This window comes from Cornus florida, unplaced genomic scaffold, assembly GCF_030987335.1.
Source record: "Cornus florida cultivar Cherokee Brave unplaced genomic scaffold, ASM3098733v1 CherokeeBrave_3.0.0_Hap2_Chr08, whole genome shotgun sequence".
Lineage (NCBI taxonomy): Eukaryota > Viridiplantae > Streptophyta > Magnoliopsida > Cornales > Cornaceae > Cornus > Cornus florida.
In genome coordinates this window covers 2,185,128-2,197,798 of record NW_026775578.1, presented here as the reverse complement: position 1 = coordinate 2,197,798, position 12,671 = coordinate 2,185,128, and the positions used below count along the sequence as shown (strand labels likewise).

At 34.8% G+C, this 12,671-nt stretch overlaps 1 protein-coding gene across 1 annotated transcript; it reads right to left on the bottom strand.

The window, feature by feature from the left end:
* Window positions 1-3,227: 3,227 nt before the first annotated feature.
* On the bottom strand, window positions 3,228-6,079 carry LOC132268332 (putative indole-3-acetic acid-amido synthetase GH3.9). Its single transcript, XM_059769189.1, has 4 exons — window positions 5,541-6,079; window positions 5,333-5,434; window positions 4,117-4,940; window positions 3,228-3,994 (listed from the first exon to the last, which is right to left on the bottom strand). The coding sequence occupies exons 1-4, from the start codon at window positions 5,834-5,836 to the stop codon at window positions 3,408-3,410; spliced, it is 1,809 nt and encodes a 602-aa protein (XP_059625172.1). The 5' UTR covers window positions 5,837-6,079; the 3' UTR covers window positions 3,228-3,407.
* Between the last annotated feature and the right edge of the window lie 6,592 nt (window positions 6,080-12,671).

Sequence of the window (12,671 nt, the reverse complement as noted above, 5' to 3'; positions counted from 1 at the left end):
TTAAAGGTGACGCATTTGCATTAGAAATTTGCTTGTCCAACCGAATTGATCACCAAATTTGCATTTAGGATAGACGAATTATGAAAAGAATCGTGCTCGAGTTGAAAAAAAATAGGATAATTGTTAAGAAAATAATTGTGTTTGAGTTCACATTAAATTTTTATGTGAGTCGATTTTCGTGGGACATTATAATCGTGAATTTTATCATTTTCTTAATCTCTCCCATGTTTCAAATGTGAAAATTCACGGTATCAAAACGAATCCTTCTCAACATCATACATTTATTGTGAAGTGGCACCTTTGATTTTTATGCTTAATTATAAGCCTATTTGGCAATTCGCGTTAATTATTCGTTTCGAAAAATATTCTTGTTTGCTGTTCAAGATTGGTCGTTGAGCGTTGAATACGCATTTTTTTTGTTTCATCGCGCATATATATTTTTTAATACGTTTTGGTCACTATTTAATTTGTGGTTATACTTTAGGTAACCTGATTTTTTTATTTTTTTATTTTTTTTATTTTTATTTTTTTTAAGTTTGTGCATTTTTCTTAGACATACAAACACACTTTTTTAACGCAAATTACTGTCATTTGTTTAGTATAGTCATTCTCTTTCACAATAGTTGTGCCATCAAAATAATACCATTGTACGAAGACCACAACTTTATTCACAAATTCAGACAATGCATGCTAAAAACATCTCATTCTCGTTAGTTTTTATTTTTATTTTTGTAAGTATCTTTAAAATTATGATAAGCTTTATACATTTAATTTAATTTAATTTTTTTTATATTTTAATGTACAGGAGTTTGGTGGAATTATTGTGGTGATTGTCTTTTGGTGCTACAAAGGCGTATTGAGTCAGCCTTGCAGTTCTTCTCCATGTGAGCGAAATTGGAGAGCTTGGGAAGCTACGATGTTGGGGAACCTACAATATTGGACAATCTAGCTTGTATACGTAAAGATGAATACAATGATGATAGAAAAATTCAAGACACTAAAAACGCAAGATTTTGAGCCAATTAATCTTAACAATCTTAGTAACATTCCTGAATATGTTGATCATAAAGAATGGAAAGATTATATTTATTTTATTATTTGTTACATATTTTTTATTGTCCTTACAAATATATATAAGAAAATAATACGATTTGTATAACATAATTTTTTGTCCAAAATTTTTAGCACATACAATGTATTATAAATGTACATATAATTTTTATTTCTTTTGCCGAATTTTTAAAACGTATTTAAAAAAATTAATTAATTATACTCATATATTTTCGTATTTGTACTTGTTTTATATCATATTTTAGTAACTATAATAAGTTGGTTAGATAATGTTTTGCACACTGAAAATGTTAAGCCATCTGAGAAGTTTTTATGAATTTTTGGATAATGCTTAGTTACTCATCGGTGAGTAGCTTCACCCTACTTACTCCTTGTGTGTTCTAATAACAAAATACTACATCAACTTTAATAAAAAAAGTCATGTACGTTTATTCGATAGTTGATCCGAATGTGGGTTATTTGGTTATTAAAACCGATGTGGTATTTTACTATTAAAACACACAAGGAGTGAGTTGGATGAAGCTATTCACTAGTAAGTAATTAAACATTATCCTTATTTTTTATATAATAACACTTAGAAATCAAATAAAGCATAAAATATGTTAAATATTGACATAGTGCTAACAGAAACTTAAAAGAGCATGTAGGTTTATTCAATGATCCATTATATTTATATAAAAAGCTTGTACTAAAAAAACATATATCAACCTTAAATCAGAGTAATAGTGGTCAAATATTAAAATTAATAGTTGATTTTCTGATGATGTCGCGAAAAAGAAGAAATCCCAGTTGCACCTTTTTAATTTACCAATTGGGTCCTACTTGTTATGACTTATGTCACCTAACGGTTTATTTGGCTTTACAAATTGGATATATATTCGTAGCACCTCTCTTTTTACAGTCGAGAAGTGAGTGGACAGGTTTGCCATAATGAGTAGGTTGTTGACATCAAACTGGTCCCAGCGCCTCTGAGGTGATTGTCAATGCTTGCTAGCTTATCCATAACTTTGGTTTCCAGAAAAATGTGTGTGAGCCTGAGGCCGAAAGAATCAAAGTGGTTTTCCTTCATACAGAAAACATCTCACCACTTTACGTTGCTTTTTAAGCTTCATACTCGATCGATGTGTCTCCTCCATTTGGCTTTATGACTCATCATGCAGTGCAACCAGACTCTAGACGTTTCTTTTCGCATTGAAATTTTGGCTATACGGACCAATTGCATGGTCTCGATTTGACAAATTGAGTAGTGCGGTTAAGTTTTTGTCGGGGTCTTACTAAATCATGATTAATCAATGTTTACACAGAAAATAACTAATCAACTTTACGGGACGAGTCGATCTATATACTATATATATAACATTGTATACGGCGGTAATGAGAAAATAGGCCGATAATTTGTCAGTTAAGAAGCAGCTGCCAGCTGTTTCACTAATTACTCCTTATACTACTTCTAGTAAAATATCTACAGTTCAGTTCATCATTTCGCAAAGAGGTAATTGTATTGCATGCGCATGTTGGGGCACGTTCAAACAAGGTGTAACTAGGTGGGCCACTAGAAAAAGATTTGCGGAAGATTTGGACCTACGCAAAACACTTATATTTATGAGCAGTGGCAATACGTGATTGGACAGTTCCAAACAAATTGTCAAAATACCAACGTTAGAAAGTCATCATCATACTCCAGTATATATGTATTGTGGATAACACACCCCCTCCAAATCCCTTTCTTGGTGCATGCATATAGATAACGCATGTCAATATTATTCACTTATTATGTATATTGTTGAATGTTGGAATCGTTATAATGCATTATGTGAATATTGATCTGCATGATCAGCTGTTGGCCAATATTATATGCACTAATTATTGCTGTATTATCATTAAGAGCAATGCTATAATTGATCACGTTGCAATAAGGACTCATAGAGATAAGAGTGTGTGGTTCGTCATTCTACACTCTTCTATTTTTTAGTCGGTGATGTAATTAATGTCGTTAATTATAAGCTTTTCTGCTGTTAAACATTTGAATATATTAATTGAACTGAAATTTTTACTACGAAGACTTGATATGAGAACAAGTACCAATAACCATTAACATTGGATGTCAAACAGAGAATGATAGACACATATTTGGGAACATGCAGCTTATTCTACACCAAACTAAAAGTTTTTAAAAACTTAGAACTAACAAAAATGAAAAGCTCAATACAAAAACTAGCATCTTAATTGATTAAGACCCTCATAAAAATCACCCCACAAACCCAAGTTAGGTAATGGGTTAATCTTCTTATTCTAGCTAGTACTATTCTATATATATTTGATTACCACATGATCAGTCAAGGGTTCCACGTAGGATCCCTAGGACTAAAGAAAGAGGCCTTCACATTAGAGTTGAGCAGTTTCAGAGCAGCATTAGACTTGATGCACCTTGGGGTTTTATACTGATTGATTGATCCCCCTTGTTTGATGAACATGTCCATCAATGCTTCAAATGTGCCTGGCTTCACAACTCGTATCTCAAGCGGTCCTATACACTTGTCGTGAGCACGACATCGCCTGTAAATGTAATCAAGTTCTTCTTCCACAGCAATGCAACACTCTTGAAGCACCTTTGCATCAAGTGGCCGGGTGACTGGTGAATCTACCACTGCTGATGGTGTGCAATGTATGATCTCCCAAAACATAACGTAGTGTCCCGGTAGAGATGATGTTTCGGCATAGCTAGTGTATTCCACAAGTAGAGCATTGCAGGGTTGTAGCAGTTCCTTTGCCTTGGTGATGCCCTTGTGCAGGTCTTCTTCATTGGTTTTATCAGTGTCGATGCTTAGCACCACATTTCTTCTACAGATGAATCGGAATTGTGGGGCTCGATTATGGAATCCAGTCACTTGTAGCACATCTCCTATACGATATCGATATAGCCCTAATCATCCATGAAAATCCATGCATTAGCTAACCAAATACACAAATTGAGGAATTTAAGACAACTATAGTAACTAGCATTTTTTGTGGTCTAGAATAACTTTTTTTTTTTTGGGTACTTACCAGCAAATGTAGTGACCACCAGTTCATAATAGCACCCAAGTCTAACTTGCACTAGGTCTACAAGCTTATCCTGGGGCACCTCATCCTCTTCATGTAGATCAATGAAAAGTGTTCCATTGTCTCCCAAAGGTATGAATTCGAAGTAACCCATATTAGGCAAGAGGGTGAATGCCACGTCAGCAGGGTTACACAAGGGTTTCAAATTCACACCAAAGTAACACTCTGATGAAGCATACATAGTACAAACCAGTGGTAACTTTCCTTCACTATAGTACTCTAGGGTTGGTATATATTGTGACATGGACCCCGTGACCACAGCCTCTATGTACTTGGCCTTAGGCCAAAGCTGACAAACTATTCCCTTCCATGATGGACGGCTACAGATGGCCTCAATCTCATCGGCCAGACGTGGGTCCGGAGAGGAAAGTACGATTGACATGGCTGACCTGCATCCGAGATCGGTGATCATGGGGTCCAATCGGCCAGAACGGATATCGTTGCACATTTTGACCCAGTTACGTTCAAGGAAGGAGATGGCTAGAAGTAAAGCTGAGGCGAATATGGCTCCAAGACGAAGGACTTGTCGTCGATGGACTAGGCCGGCTAGTAACTGACAGTACATGCTTTGATTGTTGTCATTGCACAAAATGGCTTGGTCTGGACTCGTGAAATCGTTATAAGGGTCGCGAGATCGGCACTTGAAGTGCTTGCTCCTGTAGTAGCTGGTCAGCACAGTCCGAGCTGGTAAACCACAAGGAGTCGACATCTCTGACTTCACAAAGTAAAGGTACATGGCCTTGCCCTCGTCCAGACCAGGGACGTACCTGGAATCACAATATGCTGGTTAAGTATATATATATATATATATATATATATATATGTATATTTTCATGTCCAAATTAGCAGTTTTGAATAATTCACTTATTTGAAAATTCAAGACTTCTACTTTAGGTTACCGTAAAATAGGGTCTAAGTTCATGTTTCTGTAATTTTTCCTTGAAAGAAAAGATTTATATAAAATAAAAATAAAAAAATTAATAATGAAACCAAACTGATCGATGACTGTTGTTATGAACTTTCTATCCTCTTTTGTTATCATCAGACACAATAGTACGTATTAAATCTAGTATGTAACTTTATAAAATAGGATTGATAATTATATAGTCAAAATTTAGTAACATAAAAATTAAAGAATTTAAATGAAGAATTGTGTAACTGGTTCATGATTGGCATGATGAGATTATATAGAAAGGTTCGACGGTCAAGATCTTCTGCAATTGACGGCATCATCTTGGGTTCTCCAGCCGAAGTGCCCGAACTGCAAGAGCAAAAAAAAAAAAAAAAAAAAAAAAAAAAACATCAAATTTAGAAACGGATAAGAATGAATGCAATTAACAAATGAAGAAAGAAAGAGAGAAAGAGACCTGCATAACATCTCTGTTATGGGGTGACCAGTGATTAGAGAAGAGTGTTCTCCATTAGCAATTCTTTTGATATATGGGTCAATACCCTTATATGTGATAACTGGCACACACTGCTTAAATTTTGATACATCTTTTGAATATCCCTCCGGCATGTACTTACTTAAGTACTCAGTCTTTTCATTTCGCCTTAAAATCTCTTTCAAAATGTTGTCTTGAACTTCATCCGCCTTTGCCGTCAGCTTCTCCAGCTCCTTTAATGCCTCCTCACCTTTGTACTCCAATTTCTTGCCGTCCATATATTAAAATTTGTAAAATAAGCAAGAAAAGATTGAAGTAACAGAATTAGACAATATGTATATATTTCTAGACTTGCAACTCAAAACACTTCTTGTTGATGAGTATGTTTAGAACCCTACTGGTGTATTTATATGCACACATATATCAACTTTGGCTATGTTAAATATGGTAAATGTTTTTTATTTTTTTTAGTTTTTCTTTTACACATGATATGATATCTTGGTACCCAATACCCATCTAAAGACAATATATCCGTGGTTGATTCCATCCGTAGTGTGGCACCGGCCCACAAACTTTTATTTGATTTTAAATTATTGTCGGTCTTTGCCTACTTAACAAGTTAATTTATAAGTGAACATGAGTTTAATTTTACATACACATATATGTTTGTGTTTATGTGTGATGCTAATTAATTTTCAGTTATATCAAAACAGAATGCAACTCTGGAAACTCCTACTATATATATATATATATAGATGTACATATTTTAGAAAGAAATTGTGATGGGTGCCTCATTAATACACTCACTCTTCCGATCACAGCTACCTTAAAGGCAGTAGTACATCAAATATATCAAAGGTCATTGGGAAGGAATCAAAACTAGCCAACAGGCTTCATTATTCGTAAAAGCAGTACATTATTCGTAAGTACCTTGTTAAAACTAGATTTGATTATTGAAAAAGATTTGCAAACACTTTCTGGGTGAGGTGATTCGAACAAAGGATTGTAGTGACAAAAAAGAAACGATCTCAACCATACAATACTGAATTCGAGATGCCAGAGGGAATGTAAGCAAATTAACATCCTTATCCAAAATGGTGCATAAATATATTAATGTCCTTGTACACGCCTTTAAAGAATGCATGATGCACCATTAGGTGATCAGGTTGGTGCTCGATCGCCGCATCCCACTGATTTTATCCTTTTTTATTAACATTAGTGACCGACATACATATATGTATATATATACATGCCAATTGAGGAGTAGTGTTTCCTTAATTTTCTAGCTCTCATTACAGTTCTAGCAATCCAATAAATAATGCCAATGCACTAAATAAATGGAGAAACAGCTTTTCAATGGGAAGCTACTGATAGTGCAGAAGAAAGCAAACTTTAACAAGTACAAGTCTTTGTTTTCCATGATCAAGGACGGACTAGGAGTAGCTAGCTAGCTAGCTAGGTCTCTCTTTAGCACATGCATCGCGTGCCCCTCACCAAAATCATACTGTCCTCCATTATCTCCCTCCCTCCCTTTTGAAGTATTCTCAGTACGTACGGTATTCTATTTCGCCACTCATCTAGCTACCACCAAATCACTCCGACTGCTATCTACTACAATATTCACTACTCATCATTGATGACCTCATATGTATGCAACATCCATATATTCTCATGTCAATTACTTAACTATTTTATCCACTATATGTAGTGTTTATAGAAAAGCTTTTTCAAAATAGTAAATAATAAATCCACCAAGCAAAACAAGAATAATAGACCGAACACCGTGTAAAACACTCCCTCAAAAATCAGACTTTTGCGTGCGTGTGACCCCAAGAAATTATTTGTCCTCATGGACATCAAACCTTAGACCTTACCTACAATCATAAAACCCGCTTGCTAATTTTATCGATGTAGTGCAAAAAGATCCGTGTGTAATTTAAAACCCCTTATACTATTGATTTGATGCAAATAATTCCCTAGAGACATATATGTTGGGAAGCCTAATATTGCATACTATTTTCCTTTACTTAAATTGATTGACCCACAACATTTTCGTCGACAACGTTTTCCTCTACTTATATTGAAAAGTTACTAGAGATATTTGAATGAATTATCAACCAAATATTACAATCAAGAAGTTCCTTAGTGTTGGGCAATGATGTATTAGAGACCCTACTAAATCTCACCAAAGATAACAATATTGGGACATAAAACATTTGATTACCAGTGCATGCAAACTATATCTGTAGAGAGAGAAACCCAATTTTGATCATTTAGAGAGAGAGAGGATTGTATGTACAGTGTAAAGTTTGCAAGTTAATATGATGCTTCTCTTTTCTACAATTATACTTGCCGACTCCTTCAGTATGACCTCAAATTGAAGTTCGAAATTTGACAAACAAGGTGAAATCAAATTTGAGTAATAAACAGAGTTTGAATTTGATTTTCGAGTTTGAACAGCCAAAAGCTCAATTCGATGCGAGCCGAAACAAATTTGAGTCAACTCAACAAATTTGAGTTTGTGACGTGACTTTGATGACACTCAACTCAATAAAAGGATAGAATAAGAAGATAAAAAGACAAATTAAAGTTTTTAAATTTACTTTATGTTAATTTTGATTAAAAAGTGATTAAATGAATTTATTTGTAAAAATAAAAACTATTTCTACACAAACCATATATATGAGAAATTTATTTTTGCGCTTGACTTTTTTCTTTACCCTCCCCGTTAAATCTCAATCATATATATATATCCACAAACTGATATCAAACGAATTGAAATATTGCTGTTATGATTTGAAAGTAACAAAAAGATATATGCTTTAAGTACTAGAGCTTGACACACCTAGCTAGCTAGTCTTCTTCTCGAAGACCCTTCCCTGTTGCTGCTGCTGGAAGCCACACAATCAGAAAAAAGAAATAAACCCACATGAGAAACAAGGAGACAAGAAGATAGAGAGAGAGAGAGACAGACATAGAGAGAGACAGAGTACTTTTCAGAAAGAATATTGTACATTAATGGAGTGCATATTTTATTGTTGTTTTGTTTTTTTCTTTTTATTACTGTATTTTTTGAAAGGTGAAGTGGATATATTGTTGTTTCAAAAAGGATAAGGAATGCAGCAGCTTTTTAGATACAGTTAAATATAAAATAGTGACAAATGAGCCGTACGTATGTATGTGTCTGTGTGTGTGTGTGTGTATATATAGCTTTAAGTCGAGGAAGTGGGCTTGCTTTTGTTTTGGTTAATAGTGGGAAGTACCGACGTGTACTAGTCCATAACAAGTAAAAAGATAACTGCCATATGGTTAATTGAGGGTTGTGACTCACACACACACACCACATATTCTTTCCTAGCTCTCTCGTAATGGAGCAGTGATATAATGAGAGCTTCAGATATTTATATACATTCATGCAATGTACCTTCCCCACTTTCACACCGGCCATCATGGGATCTCTTCCTGGCAATAAAGATTCACCATTTGTATTTACCTTCGATCTGTCAACATCATCATCATTTTTTTCTTTCTTTTTGGACTAGAGACTTTGAATTTTAATTTGGATGCAAAACAGAGAGTACGCATTAAAAATTAGGGTAAAAATACAATCAAAACATTTGTTAGATATGGGCCTTTTATTTTTTGCTTTTGGTTTTAATGATGAGTATTTTGAGTATTACTTTAACTAAAATTTGATAATGTTCATTTGTTGTAAGATTCTTTAAAGTAAAAATATGAAAATATTTTAGGTAAAAAAATATTTTAAATTTAAAAAATATAATAATTAATTTAAAAATATTATTTAAGAGCTTTTTTTTTTATATATATATAAATTATTGCTCATTTAACCAACCGTCCAAATGCAATTTTTTCTATAATTCATTATTACTGTGCCTGTACCTGACAAAACAAAAACACTAAATATAAAACACATGTCAAACAGCATATTTCTCGCTACTTTGTTTGCTAACTCGTGGTAGAAGGTGACGAAGACAATAAGCAATAAAATGTCATGTACAATATATTAGTGTAAAATAAGCCCTATCCATTTTTCTGGATAGGTTGAATTATTGAAAGAAAATCGTAAAGGAATAACACAAGAAGTGAGACCAAAGAGACAATCCGACTTATCACTCAATGGATACGAGTAGGTGCATATCTTGACATCACCATAGCCCACTTAGTTCTTTGGCTCCATGCTAGTGGACGGAAAAAAGAAAAAGAATGATGAAACAATTACAAATATATGGAGTTTTGGAGGATAATTTTTAAATTTATGGAGTTGAAGTCTATGTCTTTCTAAATCACGTATGTTTTCGAAATTAAAATGTGAACATATAAAAATACTATTCATTTGATCAAATCACTACTACTTTTGTGCATAAAAGAAAAAAATAATTCCAAGCCCTTTTTGACTAGAAAGATGAGGCACGATATTGATAGAATATCGTGGCCTGTCCAAGTAAAATTTCGGTCTGAAAAAGTATCTAAAAATATAAAATTTAGATATTTGTACCACTGGGCTACCACCACAATTCAACCCAAGCGAATATGACTGGTACGCGAAACTTTGGAGAGTGTTGTGAATGCGAACCACTACTCTCGCACTCTCCAAAACGAGATATTCTAAGTCCATATGATGGAACTAAAACAATCTTGTAAAGATCTTTGATTCTCAACGCTAATGCTGGAACCCCAAATCGGGGAAATTCTGAATGTTGCGCTTTACGGTGATAGTCGAAGTAAGAAACCATGGCATATATGTTTGGAATAAATTCCATTTTGAGAGAGTTGAAAAGGCATTATCTCATTGAAAGATTCTATACATCTGTCCTTTCTCAACGCATTTCTTTAACCAAAGATTCTATTTTTTCCTCTTTTCGGATGGTAAATATTTCTCAGAACATAGAGTGTGAATCAAACCCATATTTGAATTGAAATTGAGATACTGATGCAAGTCCTCTTATTCATTATTGAGCTTCGAAAATGTGAAGATTGTCATTCAACCTGATACTTCAAAAAGGAAGCTCAATTAATTTTGGCGTAGGTTGAACTAGAGTTGTTCAAGCTTGATACTTATACTAGCCCGAACAAATTGGGGTAGCATTCATAGTCTAACAAATTTACTATGTACACAATTTTTTTTTTTTTTTTTTCAATACAATCTAATCTCATATATATATATATACACCCTTGGGCATTTTCAGAAGAGTAAAAGGGCAAAACGGATATTACAGCATTAATTTATGTACATTTATGATTGAGGGGTATTTTTTGCACAATGTGAAAAGATTAAGTGTATTTTTTGCACACTTTTTTAAATATGGAATAAAAATGTTACACAGAGTATACTTTAAGAATGTTTTATGCACTTCTCCAAGAGAGAGAGTTCTATTAAAGTATAAAATTTGAGAGAGAGAAAGAGAGAGAGAGTGCTCTATTCAAGTATAAAATTTGAATCCACTCCGGTGCACAGGATGGCCATTTCACAAGAAATTAACTTCACATGGGGTGTGAATATATTACACAAGATAAAGTATAAAAATACACGTGTATCTCCTATCAATTGACAATCATAAAAATAATTAAAAAGTAGAGAGTTTTTTCAATAAAGAGCATAAATATTTACTAGGTTTTTTTTTTTTTTTTTTTTTTTCTCTAAAGAAACAAAGGCTACAACAAGGCAGCATCAACTGAAGGCCCAACAACGAAGCCCCAACAACGGACCAATCAGCCTCCAAAGCTGAAAGCAACCAAATAGGCCACACTGACCAAAGAAAATCGTTACACTTTTTAGACAAAGCCCATTTACTCAACAAATGGGCCACTCCATTGCAAGAACGAGGAGCCCATCCTAAGGAAAACCCCAAGTTGGAACCCAGCAAATTTCTGATATCCTCAACCAAAATGGCTAAACGGTAATTCGAGGGAGAAAGCTTTGAAACATTGAGACAATCGCTCTCCACCTCCACTTTTTGATACCCCTAGAAAGAAAGCAAGTAGAGGCCTTCACGCATAACCAGGGCCTCCGCAACCTCAGCATCTGAAATAAATTCCAAAAAAAGAGAAGCAACCTTGATAGGCTTCCAACATCATCGCGAAGCACCAAGCCTCCCCCTGCCACTTTCAAAGATTCGCAAAAAGTGGCATCAACATTCAATTTAAACTTCCCCTAATGAGGTTTGGACCAACGGACCGGCACCGGAGCTGGAAAAGATGAGACCTGCGACAAAGGATCTCGGCCACACACCTCCAAAAATTCAGAAAAATTATCGATAGCTTTATCCAAAGTTGACTTGGGATCCCACCGTTTCTGTTGAAAAACCCAAGCATTTCTACTTTTCCAAATCTGCCAACAAATAAAAGAAGCAAGACTAACAAGGGAAGAATAATTATCCTGTGATTTCCATGCATTAGTCAAGTGCATCCCTTGCTGATTCCAAGAGATGATATGAGTACTAGAGAAATCGAACTGAAACGGACTAATCCTCCAAATGAACTGGGCAGGTGGGCACTTGAAAGTAAGATTGTGAACGGACTCATCATCAGCCTCACAGAACTTGCATCTTGCATTAGGAACCATTCGACGTGACTTCAGAAATTGAAAAACAGGGAGTTTGTCATGGGCACACTGCTACAGAAAAAATTTAATCTTGCGTTTAGTATTGATAAACCATAACTCCCTCCAGCGAGGCTTAAACTCTTAAACATGGCTGCAAGAGGCCAAAGATGGAGAAGGCTCAAGAGGGTGAACCATGCTCAGAGACATATCATAAGCGCTCCTAACTGAAAAGGAGCCCTTAGAAGAAGCACCCCAAATAAGTTTGTCCACTCCCCGAGACCACCGCAACGGAATATGAAGAATTAAATCCCGATCCCGAGGGTTGAAAACATGATTGATAAGGTTAATATTCCATTGCGTTGTCCCTTGATAAAAATAAGTCCGCAACAATTGCAATGTGGCAGTGAGAGGGTTTTGGAGTTGAAATAAAAGGGTTAAGGGGATCATCTAACCAATGATCAGTCCAACATTTAATACGAGACCCATCAGCAACCTGCCATCTCAACCCCTTAGCAATAACAGACCTTGCTGCAATAATCCCTCTCCAAGCC